General features: G+C 47.3%; 1 protein-coding gene across 1 annotated transcript in view; it reads left to right on the top strand.

Moving 5' to 3' along the window:
* PSAT1 (phosphoserine aminotransferase 1) overlaps positions 1-23,322 on the top strand; it is a 36,879-nt gene extending 13,557 nt beyond the window's left edge. Inside the window, exons 5-9 of the mRNA XM_046664945.1 lie at positions 361-533; positions 2,989-3,158; positions 10,256-10,384; positions 21,314-21,451; positions 22,193-23,322. Coding sequence (XP_046520901.1) covers positions 361-533; positions 2,989-3,158; positions 10,256-10,384; positions 21,314-21,451; positions 22,193-22,298 — 716 coding nt within the window. The 3' untranslated portion in view covers positions 22,299-23,322. The remainder of the gene's footprint in view (positions 1-360; positions 534-2,988; positions 3,159-10,255; positions 10,385-21,313; positions 21,452-22,192) is intronic.
* The last annotated feature ends 1,304 nt before the right edge of the window (positions 23,323-24,626 follow it).

The raw sequence follows: 24,626 nt of genomic DNA, 5'->3' as shown, positions 1-24,626 counted from the left end.
TGGGTAGAATTGGCTCCATTGTACTATACAGGCTGAGAGTGGCAGGGGGTGGGCTGGAGCCCCAAGAGGAGACTCTGGGACCATCAGTGGACATAGGATGACGAGGAAAAGCTCCAAATATCCACCACGCCATTCTTAAAAGATTATTTGCACCCGATAACAGTTAAGAGGGTAGGCTTGACCATCCTTTTAGGATGCTGGTGGTGATTACAATGCAAGGTGGATAGGATGCTTTCGTTTGTGGATGCTGCGGCAACAGTCTTTCACTGCTGGGGGAGGGGTCCTTGCTGGTCAACTCCCATCTCCATAAGGAGAGAGGGGGAGAAAAGTGCAGAGTCTCCAACTTGTCTTCTGTGATAGAAATTCCGGATCCCAGCACCTGGAACCTCAGCCCGGACGCCTCCTATGTGTATTACTGCGCCAATGAGACCGTGCACGGAGTGGAGTTTGACTTTATACCTGATGTCAAGGGGGCGGTGCTGGTTTGCGACATGTCCTCGAACTTCCTATCCAAGCCAGTGGATGTTTCCAAGGTGGAGTGTAAAAGAGGCTGGGGTGGGGGGGTGGCAATTCTTCAAGGGCATTTTCATATATACTAGAACTGGGAAGGGCATGGGAGTCTTGGGCCAGCAGAGACCCCGAAGCCAAGGCAGCTCTCAGTGAGCAGGCTGAGTGTTGCTTGTTTATTATGGGTTGTTAGAATGGTTAAGTCTTGCTTTCCCAGCCCTGTCTCAATGATTGCCTCACAGAGTCACACTGGGGTCCTTGGGGAATTTATCTGCCTTTGAGAGTGGCACTTAGAAAACTTTTTTGGTCACTACATTGGGAGTAGCTTGCTGTCTTCAAAGGAAGATGCAGAATATCCAGGCTGAGGGCGCCTATGAAGGATCCCCACCTTGCCTGGTACCCACCTAACTCCAAGAACATTGACAGGACAGTAGGCTTTACGAGTAGCACCAAGGTGGGCATGGGAGCAGTGCACCCAGGTGCATGCAGCGATAGGGTGTTGTAAGGGCTGTAAAGAATTTAAAACAAACTGACTACGTGGTACTCTGCCTCTTGAAAAAGATTGTGCTAAAATATACTTAACATAGAATTTACCATTTTAATGTTTGTTTTTTTTTGAGGAAGATTAGCTCTGAGCTACCATCTGCTGCCAATCTTCCTCTTTTTGCTGAGGAAGACTGGCCGTGAGCTAACATCCATGCCCATCTTCCTCTACTTTATATGTGGGATGTCTGCCACTGCATGGCTTGATAAGTGGTGTGTAGGTCCACACCCAGGATCCGAACTGGTGATCCCAGGCCACCGAAGCAGAATGTGTGAACTTAAGCACTGTGCCACCAGGCCAGCCCCACCATTTTTTAACTATTTTTAAGCATACAGTTCAGTGGCATTAAGTACATTTACATTGTTGTGCAATCATTGCCACCATCCCTCCCCAGAACTTTTTATCTTTCTGAACGGAAACTGGCTAATAAGTAATAACTCCCTCCAGGCCCTGGCAACCACCAATCTTTCTGTCTCTGAATTCTTCCACTCTTGGTACCTCCTATAGGTGGAATCATGCAATATTTGCCCTTTCGTGTCTAGCGTATTTCACTTAGCAGAATGTCCTCAAGGTTCATCAATGTGTTAGCATGTGTCAGAATTTCCTTCCTTTTTAAGGCTGAGTGATATTCCATTTTGTGGATATACCGCATTTTGTTGATAGCCTGCTTTTTATTATCAGTCATCATGCACTGGCAATTCTAAACAATGTCACCTATAAAATGCTCCTCCCTGCTGGGCCAGGCTGTCCCTGCTCCTTCCACTTGGGATATCACTTGATTTCCCGAAGGGTTTCATGGGGAGACATTGGAGAGATTCTGTGCCTTACATGACAAAATTTCCTGAAGTACCTTTAAACATGTTTTCTAAAATTTCTTCTCTCTCAGGCAGCTCGCCTCATTATTTCTGAGCATCTTCCAATTGTCCCTTTATACATATATAAATGGATTAAAACTTCTGTTTCTTTTGGTTACCAAGGACAGTTTGTAGGCTGGTTTTGTTTTTCCTAATGTAACAAAATGTATACTTCCTCTTGATAGCCATTTTTTTTCATTGCACAGAATAGCATAGGGAACCTAAATATTGGCAGAAATTTGGTTATAACTGCTATGTCCCTTTACTCTAGGAAAGGGGGAAGGGAAACCTTGAACTGTAGATGAAAGTTATTCTGCATGTTAAAGAGGAAGATAGAATTTGAGTTGTGCAGTTTTTCAAAAAATTTTTATTGGGGTGATAATAGTTTATAACATTGTGAAATTTCAGTTGTACATTATTTGTCAATCATCATATAAATGCACCCCTTCACCCCTTGTGCCCACCCCCCAACTCCTTTCCTGCCCAGCAACCACTGAACTGTTCTCTTTGTGTGTTTTTGTTTATCTTCCACATGTGAGTGAAATCATACAGTTTGTCTTTCTCTGTTTGGCTTATTTCACTTAACATAATGCCCTCAAGAGCCATCCATGTTGTTGCAAATGGGATGATTTTGTCCTTTTTTATGGCTGAGTAGTATTCCACTGTGTGTGTGTGTGTGTGTGTGTGTGTGTGTGTGTGTGTGTGTGTGTTTTATCCAATCATCTGTAGAAGGGCACTTGGGTTGCTTCCACGTCTGGGCTATCGTGAATAGTGAGCAGCCCGTTTTAGGGACTGGCTTGCTTATACAGAGGAGGTGTGCTGAGTGCGTGTGATGATGTGTAAGATCTTCACAGCCTTGGGCTTGGCTCAGCCCTCGTCGGGAGAAGGACCAGCGACATGTCATCTGCAGGCTATGGGTTTGCTGTCGGGCTGGAGATGCCTTTAGAGAACCGTGTGCACTCTCAGCAGGAATAGAAGAGTCTCTTTCTCGTAAAAGTTGCGCTTTGGAAAGAAGTTGGGAGGTCGGAATACGTTTATGAGACATGCCCCCGTGCTTCTAAACCCGCCCGTCTCCTCTTCCAGTTCGGCGTGATTTTCGCGGGCGCGCAGAAGAACGTGGGCTCCGCCGGGGTCACGGTGGTGATCGTGCGCGAGGACCTGCTGGGCTTCGCCCTCAGAGAGTGCCCCTCGATCCTCGACTACAAAGTGCAGGCCGGGAACAACTCGCTCTACAACACGCCTTCGTGCTTCAGGTACCTGCGGGCTGCGGCCTCTGGGCCCGTTGAGGGGGTCCCACTGTTCCATCGAGGTGGGGGGGACCTTTTAAAGGAGAGCCGGTGGCCGTGCACCGGGGCCCTCATAGCCCAGGTCCCTGTGAGGACTCGCTGCCCCGCTCGCCTCTCCCTCGTCCCCCTCTGAGCACTGATGAGTTTTTCTTGTCCTTTCATTTTTGGGGCATTTTTATGCGATCTCGGTAGCCTCGGTGGTTCCCCGTTAACCCGGCAGCCCTCCGCAGAGGAGTCCAGCCTGCGTGTCGCACCCCCAGCGCAGCTGGCAGAAGGCCTTTCAGTGGCTGCGCCTCCCCGGCTGTCTTTTCCTTCCCCGCTGGGCCTGCACGAAGCTGGTCGCCTGGCAGCGAGCAGACGGGCTTGGGCCAAACACCTGCTGGTTTTCTGATTTCTCACCTGGTCTGCGGGGCTCCTGTTAGCTTGGCTCCTCGTTGGCTGAATGAGAAAAGGGCATTGCAGCACTTTAGGGGAGAGAAGGCTGCCTCCCCATGATCCTCTCACTCCCACACTCAGGTATTTTGTGAACATCTTTGTGACTCAGGATTTAGCAGTTGCCTGGCAGAGTTTACTACTTACCAGCTGTGTGACTTTGGGCAAGTCGGTTAACCTATCTGTGCATCCAGGTATACTAATAATACCCTCCTCATTGGGTTGCTGGGAGGATTAAATGAGTTGAGAGGTGTATATAAAATACACGTAGTGAGCGCCTGGCACTTGGTGATCTATAAATGTGAACCGCTGTATTATTATTGTGGTTTCTGTTGTTGTTAGCTTCCAGAGGCTTAGCAGGGGAGGGAAGAGCCAGAGTTTATGGCTTTGTCTTTCGAGGGTGCTGTGATTTAAATAGTGACGTGTTATGTGTGTGACTCTTGGTCTCCCGAGCCCCCTCGGAGGTGGATACTTTTATTCTTCCCACTTTGCAAGTGAAGACGCTGAGGCCATGCTGCTAGAAGAGGCACAGCTGCGATTCGAACCCAGGCAGCCTGGCTCCAGAGCCTGCAGACGTGCCCCCTGCCCCTTGGTGCTCCTCACAAGCAGACTTACGGTGTGGATTTGTTTGTGTTTGAAGGATTCCATCTGAGGAGAAGAGGTGGCTTTGGAGTCCAGCTCTTCTCCTCGACTGGATTCTTCCGTGATGGGTGGAAGTTCTCTTAGAAGAGCGTGAAAAGGAGGCGGCTCGGGCTGGGGCAGGCAGCGGGTCCATCGGAGGTCCCCCCGCCAGGTGCTGCCTGTAGGAAATTTCTTCCTCGTGACTTACCGTAGGAAAGAAAGGAGTTTATTCCAAAGTTAGAATTCTGATGGAAATTTCTGCTGGTTTTCTGCACGCTCACATGAGGCAGCTCCGCATTTTGTGTCTCCAGCTTTCCTCCAGGAATGGGGTGTTCTGGTGCTTCCTCTCTTGGTCACGTGGGAACCCCACTCCCTTTCTCCCAGAATGCCTGTTAAGGCTGGGTGGGGTTGAGTCTCTCTCACCCTTCTTACCTCTTGGTTGGCGGGGGGGTGGGTAGTGGGAAAACAGTGATTGCTGGCCAAGTGGGGAGTGAGAACTGGGCGTGCTGAGGGCTGAAGACACTGTGGGGAGCCCTCAAGGACAGGGCTCCTGGAGGAGGGGCTTTGGTCCCAGGCTGCACAGAGGCGGGGGATGGGCTCCTTACATTAGTAGCTGGGCCCGGGGCCTGGCTCATGGTCAGGTGAGCCTTTCAGGGCAAGACAAAGGCGGCCACTGGCTTTGGGAAGGTGGCAGGAGGCAGGCAGAGCACTTGCCCTGAAATGGCGCCTGAAGGCTGATCAGAGCACGGCCTGGAGGAGCAGGGAGCTGACACACCCTCTGGCACCTTCTCCAAGAGGTAATGTGATGCAAATTTTAAGAAAATGTAATGAATACATTAATATGCTATTTGTTAATGTTAGGGTGAAAAATAGTGGAAACCGTGAGAAAGCTGGTCAATCTGGTGGAAGATGAAAGGGTCTGGAGCAGACCTGGACACGCAGAGAGAAAGTCCTCCTGGGATAGCGGCTTTCTTAGAGGACGGCTTCTCTACCTGCCCCTGTGCAGGCCTTGACCTGGCCTTGACTAGTCGGGTCAGCTGGTCACCTGGCCGGCTGGGGGAGGCTACAGGGTGGGAGAAGGGCAGGAACTCCCTCCCCAGAGCTTTCCTGCCCTAGGAGGGGACTGAGCTAGAGACAAGGGCAGAAAAGGGGCGAAGTGTCTTCCCCAGACACATCAGAATAGTGACCATGAGACCCTCTCAGGGCAGAACTGTTAATAATATTTGATTAGAGTCGTGTAAATGTGGAAGGCGAGAGACTGGGTTAAATGTATTCTGAGCCAAGACACCCCCTGGAAGTTGCTTGGCTTTCTTTTATCCCAAAAGAAGAGAAGAGGAAAAAATCTAATTCTGTTTAATTGTGCAGTTACCCTAAATCTAAGACTTGAAAAACTTAGAGGTCATTTGCGGTACTTAAACATTCAAGATTAGAAAATTGTAGCTCGCCCAGTGAGAGCCAGCTCCAAATGGAGTTGGGAAGATTTGTCCCTCCCATCCTTGTACGAGGCTGATAAAGCCCCCAGAACACGTTGGAACTTTGTATCACATAGGAACCTTGGAAAGGACCCAAGTTTGAAAAGAAGCCTTTTTTTCTGTTTTAAAATCAGAGCCAAATGACCATCGGCCCTGGGCACTTGGTTTGAACTGTGCTGGATACTGGCCTTCAGAGTTGCCTGTAGCCCTGAGCGGTGAATTGGGGTGGAATAAAGGGCCTCGTGGTCAGGCTGTTTAACCCTTTAGGAGAAGACAGTAAGCCCAGCTAGTGGGTAAGCAAAAAGCCGCCCAAACTTTCCTTCTAGCCCCATGACACAGTTCTTACCATGACCAACTGAACCCTAAGTAATAATTTGTTTTATCTGTAGTATGAGGTAAAGTAACTAATAAGAAAGAAAATAACCCCACTACCCTAGCCACCTTTCTTACCAGAAAACCCCCGGGGGGCTTAGCCTCACCCATCGTCAACTCTAGAAACTTCTGCTGAGGTAGAGTCTTCAGCCAGGGTGAGTTTTCTGGGCACTTTATGGTGTGTTGTCTAGGCCCTAGTGCACAGAGTACTCTATGGCTTTAAAAGATTTATAAAAGGATCCTGTGCTTTTAGCCAGCCCGGGGTCTCGTGGTTAAGATTCGGCTCTCTCACCGCCGTGGCCTGGGTTCGTTTCCTGGTCAGGCAACCACACCACCCGTCTGTGGGTTGTCACACTGTGGCAGCTGCGTGTTGCTGTGATGCTGAAAGCTGTGCCGCTGGGATTTCAAATCCCAGCAGAGTCACCCATCGTGGACAGGGATCAGCGGAGCTTCCAGACCAAGACAGACTAGGAAGAAGGACCTGGCCACCCACTTAGGAAGAAATTGTCCGTGAAAAGCCTATGAAGAGGGGAGCATTGTCTGATAGAGTAACGGAGGGTGAGAGGATGGTGCAGAAGGACCGGGCAGGGTTCTGCTCTGCTGTGCACAGGGGCGCTAGGGGTCGGAGTTGACTAACAACAAAACAGGTGCTCTTAGTAAAGATTTCTGAAGCGAGCAGAGCCTGCCAGGTAACCACTGTTAATTGCTTACTGTGTATCCTAACAGACCCTTAAGCGGGCATATGCAGATCTACAGAACCATGTATTTTAATTGTGTGCTTGGAACTTTACCATACAGACTATTCTGTGAATTCCTTTTTTTCCGTCCAACAATATACTGTGAATGCCGTTATCTTAGCTCAAATGCTTGCCTTTTTTTCCTTTGAATTGCTGTATGATATTCATAGAATGGCTGTGCTGTGGTTTATTGAGTCATTTAACAGGCAGGCTCAGATGGTAAACTTGTGCTGTGTGTTTGGAGGTGGCATTTCAGAAGTAAAGGCATAAATCGGTTACAAGTATTATACTGGTAGAGGGGAGAATTGAGACCCAGTTGCAAAGCTGCTTAACCATTTTAGGGCCCTTAGATTTTGAAAATTTTGCATTGTATGGGGGTAGAAGCCTGATTTAATAATGAATGGAAAGCCACAGGAGAATCACAGGGGCTAGACATCCTTCCACTCCAGGGATGTCTTCTGGTCTCCAGGACAGCCATCTGCCTCTTGCTGAGGCTTCATACACCTAGCCTGAGGGGGCTGGCTCTGGGCAACGTGTAAATGGCTGGGCTTTCTGCTGACTGCCTGCTCAGATTGCATTAAAATTTCTCAGAAGGCATGGGCAGTGGGTCTGAGCATGACAGTGTTGGTGCCGAGGTCTGTCTAGGACTGTGGACCTGGCCTGGACCCTTGCTACAGCTTGGGAACTCTGAGATAACAGAGTTGCAGGTAAAAGCAAAGCTTGGCCTCTGAAAAGTACTGTCAGTAGATGGGCTTGAGGGTGGCGCTGCTTGGATCGTGTGGCAGGGTGTGTTTCTGTGGTTCGTGGGGGAGTGAGCAGTTCTGGGTTAGATGGGAATTCTAGAGCATCTTATGGAACAGAGGGGCGGATGGACAGCATCTTATCTGGAACACACACATGTCCACATGCACATGTGTGCTGTGATGCCCCTGTAGCAGCTGGACTTGGCGGCTGTGTCTGTGACGCTTGGTGCCAGCCTGGCTGCCCCACTAGCAGGTGAGATAGTGGTTGAGGGTCCTGGATCCCCTAGTAAACCAGAGGCCTTTGTTACTAGTGAAAAGAACTTGGGCTTTGGAGTCAAACTGACTGGGGTTGGAATCCTGGCTTTATCAACCACCCGCTGGGTGACTTTCGCCAAGTTAAGCACTCTGAGTGTGTTTCCTCATCTGTAAAATAGGATAATGGTGGCTCTGACCTCAGGATTATTGTGATAAATAAAAGAGAGAGCAACTAGCAGGCAGGATGCCTGGCCCGCCATAGACCTCAGCAGTATTCATTCCCTTCTCTTATTTCTTTCTCCTTGTCCCTTTGATTTCTCAGTCTTTATCCAGAGAGCTACAGCTAAGGCTGTAAATCACTCAGGGGCCGTTTTCTGCTCTGCCCTCCCTTCCCTTTCTATTTGCTGCTTTTTCTCTGCTCCCAGGGCTGTTGGGGAGCTGGGCTGAGGAAGCTTCCAGAGAAGGTTTCGCATGCTTCTGGGTGCTGGCTGTTGTCTGCCCAGTGCCCGCTGGGCGGGCAGCCTGGCCTTGGTTTGTGCTGCCTTCTGGGGGTGAAAGCGCCTGGGTCCTCCACCCACCCGGCTTAGACAGTGAGTGAGCCAGGCAGTGTCTTGGGCTTCCCAGGGGCAAGCCTCTTGCTATTAGAGCCTTTTACCCAGAGTAGCTTTCAGCAGATCCCCGGGGAAACCATCCCACGGGCTTTGACATCCTGTGGTTTTGGCTTAGTTTTGAGCACTTAATAGTAAAGGGTTTGTTTGGCCACAGAGATAGTGGGACAGAGGAGGGCCTGACAAGTAGGCTTTTCTACGTTCTTCCCTGTCTACCACCGAGCTCATGTCATGCTAAGGTGACAGCTGGCTTCCTGAGACAAGTTTTCTATCTGAATTCTTTTAGGTAGTCAAGGGGGAGGAAACAAGAAAAACTTGGTCTTTTGTTTCTTAAAAATAGTCAGCTTAAAAAAAATAACCAGGGGGCCAGCCCGGTGGCGCAGCGGTTAAGTGTGCATGTTTTGCTTCTCGGCGGCTCGGGGTTTGCCGGCTCGGATCCCGGGTGTGGACATGGCACTGCTTGGCTAAAGCCATGCTGTGGCAGGCGTCCCACATATAAAGTAGAGGAAGATGGGCACGGTTGTTAGCTCAGGGCCAGTCTTCTCTTCCTCAGCAAAAAGAGGAAGATTGGCAGCAGTTAGCTCAGGGCTAATCTTCTTAAAAAAAAAAATCAGCTTATTAAGTGCTAATGAAGCGCTTAATGGTGAAGTGCTTTATTAGTAAAGCACTAAATAGTGAGTAGTGGCACTAACTGCCACTAGTGTGGCCCACCTGCCACATGCCAGGCCCGGGGCCAAGCACTTCCCCCAGCCCATCTCCTGTCGTCACCACAGGAGCCCTGAGGTCTCACAGGTGACACATTGAAATATGGGCTAGAAAAGGACGGTCCCAAGCTGCAGGAAGGACCGAGGAGCAGCAGGGCCTCTTAGAACCTGGGACACACCTTGGTTCTCTCTGTTGGAGTGCTGGCTTCGGTTTTTCAGATGTTCCTTAGGGCCCTTAGCTCATAGCCCACAGTTTCACCAACACACCATTCTGCCCCTTTCTCCTAACTCCCGATTCAGAAAATCCCCTGGAGGGCTCTGATGCTCCAGTTAGCTCCCGTACCCCACTCTGAGACCAGGGAGCAGGGGACCCTACTGCATCTGCCTGTTGGGTGGGAGGGTGGGGTTGGGAAGAGCATAGGTTGGAGGCCTCCCTGGTTCTGGATGGGAAGGCCAAGGTTTGGATTCCTGAGGTGACTAATCCTGGGTGATCTGTTAGTAAGAGGCAGCAGTGGGACTAGAGTCCGGACTACTATGTCATACTGCCTCCTGCCAGGGGGAGAGCCCTGTGTCAGGGCTGTGGGCTGGAAAAGGTGAACACTGTGTGCTTCCAGCTTTTCCAGACTGTGGAAGCCGAAACACGGGCACATAGAAATAGAAAATAGAGGTGTGAATGGAAAAAACTGTATGTGAAGCATGAGCAGAGGGCTCTGGGAGTTCAGCAAGTGAAGGGTTAACTGGGTGGGGTGGGGGTGGGGAGCCAGGGTCTGAAGATGCTCGTAGGGGGATAAAATGTCAGCAGGCTGAGATAGGCAAGGGTGGTCCAGGTGCTGCGAGGAGTTCGCATTAGGACTTGGGCTGGACAGATTGGACCGATGTGATGTCCAATGAGGAGTCTAATGAAACTTTGCTTCTGAATGGCCCTCAGGGGCCTAGAATTGAGTTGATGCTAGTTCTTGCTTCATGACACGCTCCCTCCTTGGTCTATACTTGTCTGCTTTCATCTTGTCTTATCGATGTCTTTAAGTCTGTTTTAGTACAACTTAAACATGTTTGGTTGAATGTCTTTCCACTGGTGCAAAGCTGAACTGAAAGGTTTCTTTTTCAATCTTTATTTTAGCATCTACGTCATGGGCTTGGTCCTGGAGTGGATTAAGAACAACGGTGGTGCAGCAGCCATGGAGAAGCTTAGCTCCATCAAATCTCAGATGATTTACGATATTATTGATAATTCTCAAGGCTTCTATGTGTAAGTTGGTGGATTTTATCTCACATTTTACCTCTTGTGGATTTAAAAATGTGCATGCCATGTAGCTTTGACCAGTAGATGCCTTCGCCTTTCTCTGAGACACTGAAGTGCTGGTGAGCTGGGTGGGCATGAGCTGGGCCCAGGAACGGGGGGCAGGTGAGCTCTTCCCTCTGCATCCCTGTCCAGGAACCCCAGGCTTTGGCATCTGCCTCCCAGTGGGTGTCTTTCTCACACCCAAGACAAAGATATCGCCTGGGGGAAGAGTCTCATTTCACCCCCTGAGTGGACCCCTTCTCCCACTGCCTGTGTCCTCTGTATGTCCCTGGGAACAAAGCATGCAGACTTGCTGGAAGCTCTCCACTTTACCTAGAGACTCTGCTGGAGCCCCTTGGTGTAACCACTTGCTCCTGGCCCCTCCTCTGGGTTATTTACCCTTTTAGGAAAGTTCACTGCTTCCCTTATTACAGGAGGAATGCTCCCATCCCAGGCCTGCAGTCTGTGAATGGAATTGCCTGTGCTTATGAGTTGACTGCTAGTTAAACATTTTTGTGACCACTTGATTCATGAATGTGTGTTGACCACTGGACCGGCACCATGGGCCTTGTGTTAGTCTCCTAGGGCTTCTGGAACAAACTATAGTCATGTGCTGCATGATAATGTTTTGGTTAACGACGGACCACATAGTAGTCCCATTAGATTAGTACCATATAGCCTGGGTGTGTCGTGGGGCTGTGCCATCTAGGTTTGTGTAAGCACTATAGGGGAGGAAGAAATTTTCTTCTACTTTTCTAGGTTCTTCTGGCTGATCTAAGAATTAAGTTGACATGAGACAGATTAACAGGAGAAAAACAAAAGTTTAATAACATGTATACATGGGAGAAACCCAGGAAAACTGAATAACTCGCCAAAATGGCCGAAGCCCTCACCTTAAGTACCATCCTCGGCTAAAGACAAAAGAAGATGTTGGAAGTGTAGCGAGTCAGGGACTTCAAAGGGAAGGAAGACAATTCACAGGCAGGTGACAAGGAGCAACAGTTTGGAAAACAGGTGTTTGGCCACACAGAAACGGAAGAACACAGAGGGGAGCCCAACAAACAGGCTTTTCTAGGTTCCTCCCTGTCTGCCACCTCGTTCATGTGATGCTAAGGTGACAGCTCGCTTCCTGAGACAGGTTATCTGAATTCTTTTAGGCAGTGAAGGGGGACATAACAGGAAAAACTTTAAGTCCTTTGTTTCTTAAAAATAATCAGCCTGAAATAATCCTCGTGTTAAGGAGACACAGTTTGGGGTGGCAAGTTTTGTTCCCCATCAGTACACTCTGAGGTTCACACAATGATGAAGTCGCCTAACGATGCATTTCTCAGACCGCATCCCCGTCTTTAAGCAACGCATGACTGTACTAGAAACTGGGTGGCTTTCAAGGTGTCAGCAAGGCTCTGCTCCCTCCAGAGACTCTGGGGAAGAATCCATTTGCGTCTCTTCAGCTTCTGGTGGCTCCCGGTGTCCTTGGCTTGTGGCTGCGTCACCCCTTTCTCTGCCTCTGCCTTCACGTGGGCTTCTCCTTTCTTGTGTGTCTACTTTTCTGCCTCTTAGAAGGAGGGGTCATTGGATTTAGGGCCTGCCCACGTAACCCAGGATGATCTCTCTCATCCAGAGAGCCTTAACATAACCGCACCAGCAAAGACCCTTTTCCCAAATAGGTCACATTCACAGAGTCTGGGGTTAGGACATGGATATACCTTTCTGGGGGCCACCATTCAACCCTCTACGACAGACCTCAGCAAAATGCCAGATGTGAAGCACCTAGTACACTGCCCGGCATACGAGGAGCTTAACAGATGACTTCTTCGTGTGCTTTTGCCCTTTGAGGTGGAGACAGGCGTATAAGGACCAGACTTTATGCTTTGTGTGTGATGTTTGTACACGTATTTATATGCACATAATAAATACTTATACTGATTTATCAGGCCTGGATCCCCTTCTTTTTTTTAAGATTGGCACTTGAGCTAACTGTTGCCAATCTTGTTTTTTTTTTCTGCTTTTTCTCCCCAAATCCCCCCAGTCCATAGTTGTATATTCTAGTTGTAGGTCCTTCTAGTTGTGCTGTGTGGGACGCCATCTCAGCATGGCCTGATGAGTGATGCCATGTCTGCGCCCAGGATCCAAACTGGTGAAACCCTGGGCGACCAAAGCAGAGCGCGTGAACTTAATCACTCGGCCACGGGGCTGGCCCCTGGATCCCCTTCTTAATGGCCATTACTCTTTGGGGTTCAGTCTGTTATAACAAAATTATCTGGCTGACAGTAACACGGGGATTTGCACTCTCAGAATTTAGTGGGCCACACAGGACAGACAAAACGATGCCTCAATCCTAACTTGTAATACATCTCCATTACCATTATGAGTGGGGGTGGGATGTACTTTTTGGACAGCGAGGATAAAGCAGCGTGCTGCCGCCACCTCTGCCCTTAAATTGCTGGTTGCCTGCACAATCCTGTGAATTGTTGGTGTGCAGTGACCCTCCAGCTACAAGCCCTGGGGAAGTCTGGCTTGGCTGGATGCCTTGGCCTTTGCGCTCCTCTGCCCTGTGCCCTCTGGGGGAAGGGGTGCACACTCTGCATTTCTGCTCGCTCTCTGGTTCTGGGCAACAGAGGCAAGTGCCAGCTGGGGGCTTGGTCCTGGGGAATCTTCTACCCTAGACCTTGATGCGTGAGTGGGCAGGCCAGGGTGCCCCACCAGCACTTACTGGAGCCATTTTAACATGCATGATTAGTAGATGGTCCAAGGAGTTCAGAGCCAAGGACTAAATAATGAGGCATGGCCTCAGAGCGGGAAGTTACTGTTTTGGCTGGAGGGGAAAGGAGGGGTTTTGGATGAGCTAGAGCCTTGGGCGTGAGTAGAATTAGGCAGAAAAGAGTGCAGAAGTATTTTTAGGAATTTGTAGGAACGCAGGGAATGGCCCCTGCAAAGGCATTGAGGGAGTACAGTGTCTTTAGGGGATGGCTTGTGCTGGGATTGGAAAGAAAGTGTGGAAAGGTCCGAGGGCATGTTTAATATGCTTGTTCATCTATCCATTCATCTATCTATCTACCCACTCATCCATTCATGTATCCATCCTTCCTTCCATCCCTCCATCCACCCACTCATTCATCCATCTATCCACCCATCTGTCCATCCATCCATCTATCTCCCCATCCAGTCACTCATCTCTCCATCTATCCACCACTCATCTACCTACCTACCCACCCATCCGTCTCCCCATCCAGTCACCCCTCCCTCTCTCCATCCATCCACCCATTCATCTACCCATCTACTCATCTACCCACCCATCCATCCATCCCCCCATCCAGTCACCCCACCCCTTCCATCCACCCACCCATCCACCCACTCACCCATCCATCCATCCATTAATTCATTCATGTATTCGTTCATCTATCCATCCATACTCCCGTTCCCCAACCACTCACCTATCTATCCACTCACCCAACCACCCAACTACCTACCCATCCACCCACCCACCCGTCTGTCCATCCAGCAAATGACTCCTGGGCTAGCCTTGTTCTAGGCTCTGGGGATACCCAGAAGAATGTCGTCTTTCCTGACTCCCAAAGAGTGCTCAGAACCTGCCTGTGAGTGAAAGCACTTGGCTGCTATTATGGAGGAGAGACCAATTTTTCTATTAGCTTTTGGCTAATATGTTTCTCAGGAGATGTATAGGTACAAAATGGGAGAACAGAAAAATTGGTGATGCCTCTGGAAAAAATCCAGAGAATTAGAAACAAAATAAAGCATAGAAGGAACACTGGGAATCCCCTGAATTTTTTTTCCCCTGAGGTCCTTTAATTCCAAGCACCCAACCTGGCGTTTCCCAGAAGGCAGCCTCCCGAAGCCAGGGTGGCAGGTGGGTTGTCTCCTGGGGAATCTGATTTCCTTCCACCCCGAGCTCCTCACTTTGGAACAGTCTTGACCCAGAACCTGCATCCTCTTCAGAATAAACCTCTTTCTGAGAACTTCCATCCATCCCCTGGGCCGCCTGCCCAGAAAATGCCATCCTGGCTCGTGACATTCCTGTGGGACCTTGTTGCTGGAGTCAAGAGCAGACTTTTGTCCCTCTCTCCTTGGTGTTTGCATTTGGACGCTCATGAGCTGTTTCTGTACTCACTTGGGTTTTCAGGAAATTTTTTACTTTTCTTTCAAACTATGGAAATATGTCCCCAAAAGACGAGGTGAGCAATTTTAAAAAGGAATTCTGAGTAACCTACAATTAGAATTTGCCACTTTTCCCCACCTTTGCTCCTCATTGTTGACCCCCCTTGGTGCCCCCTTGACATGTAATGCAGCACATTTACTGAACACGGTGCTGGACAGTTTTCTGGGCCTTGCGCCAGCCCTGCCATTGAGCCTGGCGGGGAACTCAGAGACGCAATAAGACAGCCGTTGAAGTCCCCACAATCTTCTGTAGCCTGACCACCCAGACGGTGCTGGTGACTTCGAGTTAAGCCCATGTGGAAGGTGTAGCATTTTGGCCTCAGGAGTCCTGCTTTGCCACTTACTAGCAGTGGCCTTGGGCAAATGGCCTAACTGCTCTAGACTCAGTTTCCTCGTCTGTACAATGGACAGAATAATAGTACATACTTCTTATGACTGTCATGAGAATTAGAGGAAAGTGCACTGAATAAAGTATTCTGATATAGGGGTTAAGAACGTGGGATCTTGCACTGGTTAATTTCTATAAAGCACTAGAAACAGTACTTGGCACATAGGGAGCATTCCTTAAGAGTGAGCTCTTAATATTATTATTTGTGGTTATTGTGGAAAGCATTTAGGCTGTTCCTGATACACAGTGCTTAATATATATTGGATGTTAATTTTAATATTTTAAAGATGTCCAAGTGATGAGTCCGTGTCCAGGTCTGAGGTCACCGTCCTCACCACCTGCATGTGGGGACCAGGCCTTAGAAAAGAGGGAAGCATGCGATGGGTTTAGTGACAAGCCGAAAACAAATGAAGCAGACAGAGCCTTCGGTGTTTGATGGACATTAATACATTTTGAGGTCATCACCACCCTGTGAAGTGACATTAAGCCTATTTACAGCAGCACCGACAGGTTAAGGCAGCAGCTGGGGAGTGGGATCAGACAGGATATGAACGTGTCGGGGTCATGGGGGCTGGTTCCGGGGCTTTGACTACTACACTAGGGAAGTGACAAAAATAACAAAATGCAGGTGATGTGACTTTCTATTCAGAATGCAGGAATCAACGGAAAACTTTAGAAATGATCAAGTTCAGAATTGTAATGAGTTATGTCTAAACATATACAAGTCAATTACTTTCCCATACTCCAGAAATAACGTAACAAGGAAAAATATCCTATTTGCATTAGTTACGAAAATTATAAAATATCTAGGGGTAAATACAAATGTTCATTTTCGGAAGTTAATACAAAAGGATAGCTGAAAATTAAAAAAAATATGTATTTAAGAAAATATAGTGTTAACATACAACCTGCTCGGACACTGTAAAGCCACGAGCATAGCCATGGCAGTAGATCAGTGGAATGACAGAAAAGTCCTGAAACTGGTCCGTGTGCACTTGAGAACTGCATTTAAATTAGATGAAAAAGCGTGTTTGTAACTGATGTTTGAAGCATTAATAATCCTTCTAAACAAAAGTTAGAGTGAGATATTTGCATCACACCACGTCAAATTCTAATCAGTTGAAAAGATGCAAATGCATATAAATGCAAAAAACAAATATAAACATAGTCTAAGAAAATGGAGGAATTTCTGCGTGAGTGTAAGGAGTGCAGAAGGCCTTCCTAAATAGGCCATAAAACTCAGAAACCACAAAGGAAAAGGCATATTTAATTATATGAAAATTTAAAAATTTTATATAGCTTAAGACTATAAACAATTAAAAAAAACAACAGACATGAGAAAAACTTTGTAGCATATATCTTATAAAGGTTACCATTCTCAGTACAGGCAAGAACCCAGAAATCAATGGAAAAAGAACCAAATAGAGAAGGGGTGGGCGGCGATTTCTGCTGGTTGTGAGCAAACAACTCAGAAGAAACATGGCTAAGAGATAAAGGACAAGATGCCAGCATCTTTAGGAAATGCAGATTAAAACTGTGAGGTTTTTTTTGCTTCTGATCTGCAAAAATTAAAAAGATTGAGAACATCTGGTGTTGGCAAGGGAACACACTTTGGATATGTTGAGTATGAATTTGGACAATTTTAGAGTGAAGTTTGCAGTACCCATCCAAATTCAAAACTCACTTGCTCTTTGACCAAGGATTTTGACTTCTAGGTGTCTAGCCTCCACCAGTACTCTGCCCGGGCCCAGAAGTGTGTGCAGAATTAGGCACCTGCAAATCCGGTGTGGGGTACTTATGTAACGGTGAAAATGTGGAGACAGCCCAGGTGCCCATCAGGGACCCATCCGCACGCAGTGTGGAATAATGTGTGCATGGAGCGGGGCTAGGAGGTCTGTGTGAGCAGGCACGGAAAGATGACTGTGGTATGTCATCAGGCCAATAGAAAAAATGAGCAAGTGCTGAAAGGGACATACATATCTGTTATTCCACTTATAAAACACAATATTTATAAATACTGCGTATATGTGTATATCCATGTATATACACATGTGAACACACACATATGGATACGTCTACACACACATTTGTATGTCTAAAAATGCACACCTGAAGAATGCACACCAGACTTACTGGCAGCCGCCTCTATGGGAAGGGATGGTAGATCTTCATATTTTTAATCTAGATTTTGATAATCGTGTACAAATTTAAAATTAATTTTTTATTTAACAAATCTGGGGGGCTGGCCCCATGGCGTAGTGGTTGGGTTTGGCGTGCTCTGCTTTAGCGGCCTGGGGTCAGGTCCTCGGTGCACACCTACACCACTTGTTAGCCACGCTGAGGTGGCGTGCCACATACAAAATAGAGGAAGATTGGCACAGGTGTTAGCTCAGGGCTAATCTTCTTCAAACAAACAAAAAAAAGAGAGAAAGATGGGCAGTGGATGTTAGCTCAGGGTGAATCTTCCTCACCAAAAAAAAAAGACACCCAAAAAACAAACAGGTAGTTGGGAGAGGCCTAGGGACTATATTTTGTGGCTTCTCTGTCAGGATGCTCTTCACTCTTCATTCCCTTTGTTTCTGAGATATCCTCTTAGAGTGGACGGCACTGAAATGAACGGCTCTTAATCTGCCTGCAATTTTCTTGCTGTCCCCTGACCCTCACTACCTTGGTGAGATGGTCTCTCTGAAGTGGTACCTTCCCCCTCAGACATTCCCCTCCTCTGGTACCTTGGAAAGTCCTGGTGTTTCTCAGTGGGCATTCTAGAACACTAATCTGAGAGATGCAAAGCGTTTTTTAGTCACACACGTTTGGGGAAAGCTGTACGCCTATATGAATTAGCCTCCTGGGGGCTCATAATTCACGTGCGCACAGGAGAGGCTCCAGGAAGTTGAGGAGTAAGGAAACTTGTTTAGCGGCGTTAATGCAGGATTTCCTAAATTTATATGGCCATGGAACCACTTTTTCGGTAATGCCATTAACACCTTCCACATCAGCTTCCACCATGGGCATACTGGGAAATGCTGCTCGGATGTTCTTCTTAAATCTTTGTAGTCCTAGGATTACCTGGCTGGTTACACACCCACCCAGCCCCACACTAGCCCTCTCAAGTCAGCCTGGGCACCTTCTCCTTCCTGCCCCCCATTGTGTCCAGGCAGCAGACCCTGCCTGCCTCTGGAATTCAGTGATAACTCCTGAGATTGCAAACTGGGGAGCAGTGGCCAAGGGCAGCCCACAGCAGTACCTGGTGTTCGAACACGGAGTTTGAGCTAATATTGGACTGTGGGAAGATGTCTAAAAATCCAGGTCTTCTTATTCCATAATCCCTGTGTCTCTAAAAGTGGGAAAAAAGAAACTTCCATTGGGAGGGCCGTGTGTTTCAAGAAAAGAGGGAGAGCATATTTCTCTGGAAGTCAGGAATAGGTACTCACATTTAATATGTAACAGTGGGAGTTTGTGCTGAGTCTGTCACAGCTGGCCTGTTCTACTCATTGATGTGACAACTGGGCCCCCGTTGCCAACAATAGGCCCTAATTCTTTTGACCTAGAAAGTTATTTGTAAGAGCTTTCTAACAGGTCTTCTAACCTCCCAATTTCTCCATCCTCCAGTCTCCTCTGTGTGCTGTAGTTTTTTCTCTGAAGTGAGGTTCTCATATTGTGCAAACCCGATTGCTGCCCATTTCTCAAGGCCCCATCCAGTTCCCAGCAGAGTGGATCTGCAGATCCCTTCCCGCTCCAGGCTCTTCCGTTGGCCGTTGGCCGGGAACCCACCCATCCTGCTGCATCAGAGAACTTGCCAGGGTCCCCCCTCCCTTGGCAAATGCTGGTCTTGGCCAGATTGCCCTTGCTTCATCTTTCCTGGCCTAACTGCTCCCATGTCCCCTCTGAAACCTTTCAGCCTTCTCTCGCAGGGCTCTCTGCTTCCACAATGCTTTGCTGTTACAGCACTTCGTGCGTGGAAGTTTAATTCCCTCCACAATCATCTCACTAGATTGGGAACAGTTAATTCCTCTTAGTCTTTTTTTTCCTCACTCAGTCCCATCCCAGTGACACCTTGGGCACTGCGTCAATATTTCTTGTGTGGAGATTAATCTTCACTTTCTGACTTTTATGACGTCGTGGCTTTTGTGATGTCATCTACTTTCATGGTAGCATGGGCAAATTTGTGGGGTGGAGTGAACTGTAAATCCAGATTTTTAATTTTTCTCCCTTTTAAGTTTCTTTTCTTAAATTAGATATATGTTTTCTTTCTTTCTTTACTTTTCTGAGGAAGATTCACCCTGAGCTAACATCTGCTGCCAGTCTTCCTCTATTTTGTATGTGGGTTGCTGCCACAGCATGGCTCCTGAAAAGTACTGTAGGTCTGCACCCGGGAATTGAATCCAGGCTGCCAAAGTGGAGTGCGCTGAACTTAACCAGCAGGCCACTGGTCTGGCCCTCAAATTAGATAGACTTTTTGCTGCTCCATCTATTTAAGTGGACCCTCACATTGGGAACCTGAGGCCTTAGAATATCAAAAGAGGGTACCCACTGAATTTTTAATTTTTTTGGTGAGGAAGATTTGCCCTGAGCTAACATCTGTGCCAATCCTCCTCTACTTTGTATGTGGGATGTCTCCTCAGCATGGCTGTTGAATATAGTAGCTCTGCACCTGGGATCGGAACATGCGAATCTGGACCACCGAAGCAGAGTGTGTGGAACTAACCACTTGGCCATGGGGCTGCCCCCAAGATTTTTAATTTAAATGTCAACCATGAAACCTACCACCTGGTGAGAAAGGGGGCCCAGAATTCAGGCTCTGCCTGTGGGTGTGCGTCTGACTCCCATTTACACTGACAGGAATTATGTAGGTGCCCTCAGGGGAGAGCATAACTCTTAATGGGGGCTTCCTCACTGCTTTGTTTGCTGTTTAATTTTAATGAATCCCACCGTGTGGAAGTGTAAGAATGACACAAGATGTGCTTGAGAAAATAGAGAGAGGGTTATTACATATTTTCTTCTATTGCAGAGTAGCGTGTCAGCTCTTCCATTTGTAGGTGGTTGTCAGTGGAAAATAATTTTAGCTGCTCATTTTCCAAATCAGAAACTGAAAGTCAAGTACTAACCTTTCCTGGATAAAATCTCACACATCATTCATCTTTGAGAGTCTGCATGAGCCCTGTGTAAGGTGCTGGAAATTAAAATAAAAAAAAAAGAATTTATGAAATTTAATGGACACATAGTATTTAATATGTTCCAGACATTGTTCTAAATTGTATCAGTTATCTTTGTTTGCATCACAGAATACCCCAACCTGGTGACTTCAAACAGCTGCCATTTTCTTTGTTCATGATTCTTTTGGTCCGCAGCTTGGGCTGGGCTCAGCTGGGTGGTTCTGCTGCTGCTCCACCTGGGATCATGTATTCAGCCAAAGTCACCTGGAAATTCACTCAGAGCCAGTGGTCTGAAATGGCCTCACTCACATGTCTGAGAGTTGGTGCTGGCTGTTGGCAGGCCTCTTGTTTTTCTCAGGCTAGCTTGGTTTACATGGCACAGTGTGGGAGACGGCAGGTGTAGAAACTGGGTGCCCATGAGGTCTGCGCTTGGATGTTGCACAGCATCACTTGTGTTGCCGTCTCTTGGTCAAAGCAATTTATAAGGCCGGCCCAGTTTCAAAAGGTGGAGAACTGGATTCCACCTCTTCCTGGGAGGGCTGCAGAGATTTTGTGACCTTTTTTAAATGTACCACAAAAATTCTCTATAAATACTGGCTCACTTAATCCTCACATCAACTTTGTGAGGTAGGTTCCATTATTCTTCCCCCTATTCAATAATGAGGAAAGTGAGGCACAACAGAATGGCTTAGTAAATTGCTCGAGGTCACACAGCTTGGGACAATACAATGTGGTAAGTGCTTTGAAAGCTACTGCTCATTTTTAAGTCTTTCAGCCACTATTAGGACCAACGTATTCTTTTCTCTGTAGCCTCGTAGAGGAAGAGTCACTCTCATTGCTGTGTGGCTCCCATGTGTTAGAAGCTTCATGTGTGTTGTACCACTGAACTGTCAACATCTAGTCTGAAATGGAGGTATTATAGTATTATTCCCAATATTCAGATGAGGAAACTGAGGCTCATGGAAATTAAGTACTAGTCACACAAGAGAATGCTAACTCAACTGTTCCCCATGCAAGAAAGATCTGCCTAAGTAAATTATAAATGTCCCGGAGCACATCTTTTTTTAAAAAATCTCCTGTTTGCATCTATAAAATGTTCTTAAAATATTTTCTGTTGATTTGTTAATGACAGGCTGCACATTTCAGAAAAGTGGCTGGAGTGATGAACGTGTTTTTCAGGTGTCCAGTGGAGCCCAGGAACAGAAGCAGGATGAATATCCCATTCCGCATTGGCAGCGCCAAGGGAGATGATGCTTTAGAGAAGAGATTTCTCGATAAAGCTCTTGAACTCAACATGATCTCTTTGAAAGGGCATCGGTGAGTACACATCCAGGAGGTCAGTGGAGAATTGGTTTACTTTTTCAAATGCAGAATGACACGTCTGGGAGCCTGCCCAGCTTGGAGAAGCAGTTGTTATAACTTGTTGGCAAAGGCCAGTTGTTACAGGGGTAACCCTTCCTCCTGTTGCTTCTAGAACCCTTAGCATGATTCCCCAGCCCAGACCATGGAGCCACATCTTTCGGGGGCCTTTGTCAAAATCACCTTTGAATATCTCTTAAATTGCTCTTATAGCAGTTTCTAGAGCTTTCCGTCCCATCTCTGATGAGGCTGGTACAATCTTGTTCCAGTGTTGCTCCAGCTGAACATCAGCTAGAGTAGTTAGTGCTGAGTGCTCTATGAAAATTATGTGTCCCCACAGGTGAGAATGGCAGTGGTGGGGCTCCCACCCTGCAGGGGTTGCCGGCGCCTGCTCCCTGTATGGCAGCCTCATCAAGTAGCATGCTGAGCAAAATCACCCACTTTATCTTTTCTTCTCCCCACCTTGTTTTTATCTTTGCCAAGAGCGAGTAGTTGAATTAATCTAGGCTACACGTGAGCATGATGGACCTTCCCTGAATTTGGGAGAATTTTCTCATCACTGAGATGTCTGAAGCTCTTGGCCACCCCTAGGGGCCCTCGGGTGGGAGGTTGGACACAATGGTCTCAGGTACTGCGACTCCCTCATGAGAGTTAGATGCTTTTGTTCTTAATGGCTGCATCCTTGCTGCGTTGTTCTAGGTCTGTGGGAGGCATCCGGGCCTCTCTGTATAATGCTGTTACGATCGAAGATGTTCAGAAGCTGGCAGCTTTCATGAAGAATTTTTTGGAGATGCATCAGCTGTGAACACATCCTAACCAATATATACTCTGCCCTTGAACAATGTACAAAATTTAAAGTAACTTGGGAAGGGCTACAAAAACTTAGACATGGTATTTTTCTCGAACCAATATGTTTATTATAGATTCTTTTTTAAAGAACAGCAAAACATCCACAGCTGTGCAAAGCTGGTGGGACTCAATGGAAATCTTAATATAACTTGAACTGGAAGCATTTAAAAAATCTTCCTCTTGTTTTTCTAACAAATTCGGGCTTATTTTGTCTTTGCTGCTACTTTTTCTAGCTAGATCTCAGTATTCAAACTTGCCTGTGGGCTTAATTATGCAAATTGATGTTAATTATTTCTGGAGACAGACAAACACAAAGCCTGGAGCGTGGGTGGGGCCCACTGGGTGCTGAATCTTGATCCTTTCAAAGTGACAACAGTGGAATCTCAGCAGCTGTTAATTCAGGTCAACATTGACCATGTGATTTTAGGAGTTCCGTGCTACAGGGCAAACTGGAATCTTTCTTGATACTGTTATTCTAAGAGATAGAAGTGACATACTATACGTTTATCTAGCAAGGTCTGTTTTTAATACTGAATAGTTTATATCTCTATGCAATGTATTTCCACTAATACGGTTCTTGGTGGTATATGTAGAGACTTTGAGAGTGTGTTAGCATCCTTGCACTGTGCCTTATAGCACTACATTCTCAACAGTGATGGCCCTCCGCTCCGCCTGCCTTTTTAAGCTGCTTCCCAAGATTAGGCTCCCTGATTCACTTGTACTTTCCTTTCCGTGGGTAGCGGAGGAGGTTGGTTGGTTGGTTGGTTGGTTCTTTATTTTTCAGTCATTCCATTAAGCTGAAATCCCCTGGTAAACCCCCTCATCGTTTGTTCACTTGACTGTTCTCTTTGTAGTGTTTGACCAGTGATGCTGTGACTTCCAGAAGATCTTTGCTGAAGACTCTTTTCCCCTGTTGTGTATCCATTGTCAGTATTTTATGTTGAATATGTGAAAGACATTAAAGTCCTAAAATACCCAAACCTTTGTCAGTGCATTTCTTTACCTGCTTTTTAGACTGATTGTTCTTTTAAGAACTTTATGATGGCAAAACTTGAATCTAAATGTAGCCTCTGATCTGATAAGAGTAATTTAGTCCAACCAAAGGTGTGGGACTCAGTCCTGTGCATCCATTGTCTTTAATGGTTCAGTGCACTGCAGTAGCTTTCCATTGGCTCTTGGGATGGGCATTCTCAACAAACCACCTGACAGCACAGCTCACGGTGTAAAGTTCTGTGACCTCTGTCCCACATAGGCCAGAAACCTGCCAAGAGGACAGTTTCGAGCTCTCTTCGTATTTTGTTGGACCGTGGAATGAGGACTGTGCTGATCTCATGCCAACTCTATGCCAATTAGTTGGGTTGTTACTTGGGTTCCCCTGGTCAAGGCTAAGATTCCTCAGTCTTGGTTCTCTCATCTGTAAAAAGGAGGATTGAAATAATTCCCTCACTTATCTCAGGGATGTTTAAGAGCTGAAAACAAGGGCTCGATGCAGGATGTGAATAATAACCGCAATAAATGTTTACATAGGAGCCAGCCAGTCCCTGGAATCCAGCTAAGTGTTCACATAGGATAGCACTGAGTCTACCTTACCTCCTTCCTCATCCTTTCGTATGATGGTTGCAAGTCCCTGTGGTTTGTACCAGCCCCTAGTCTCTAATCTCCACTTATTTCCGTTCCCGCTGCCATGGCCAGCTCTGCTGTGAGCCCTCAGCGGGTTATTTCGGCCGCCTCGTCTGCGCCTCCCAGCACAGACAGTTGGACTGTTACTTCCCCTCGTGCTCCTCCTTGATACATAAAAAGCCCAGGCTTCGGCAATCACAGCTTTCTAGAGTCTGATCTGGCTGCCTCTTTCCTATGTTTGTGGTTCTTGGAATGTGGCTTGCATTTGCCTGTGCCATCACACGGAAGCCTGGAGTTCCTGCCCCTGCTTGGCAAGACCAACTTTCTTCAAGACACCTGCCAGCCTTGTTGGTGTCTCCATTGGAACAATTCTCTTTTCCTTTGTTCTTACAAGGGTGACCCTTTTGTCCCCTCACAGCGCCTCCATTCTGTTCTTTACAGAGGTGTCAGCTTATCTGCTTCCTGCTACAGGGGTGTGGAAGGACCCGTGTTTCTCCAGTTCAGTCACCTGGCACCCTGCCTCGCCCTTGGGATTGTCTGTTGAATGAATGAAAAGTCTTAATACGGGTCCTCTTGGTCTTCTGAGTTTTGCAAACTGAGCCTGGAGTAAAGGCAGAGGTACAATCTCATACGTGGATTTTTTTAATTTTCAAAAGGTTAGTAT

This window comes from Equus quagga, chromosome 6 (genome assembly GCF_021613505.1).
Source record: "Equus quagga isolate Etosha38 chromosome 6, UCLA_HA_Equagga_1.0, whole genome shotgun sequence".
NCBI classification, from domain to species: Eukaryota; Metazoa; Chordata; class Mammalia; order Perissodactyla; family Equidae; genus Equus; species Equus quagga.
This window is presented reverse-complemented; position numbering and strand designations above follow the sequence as displayed.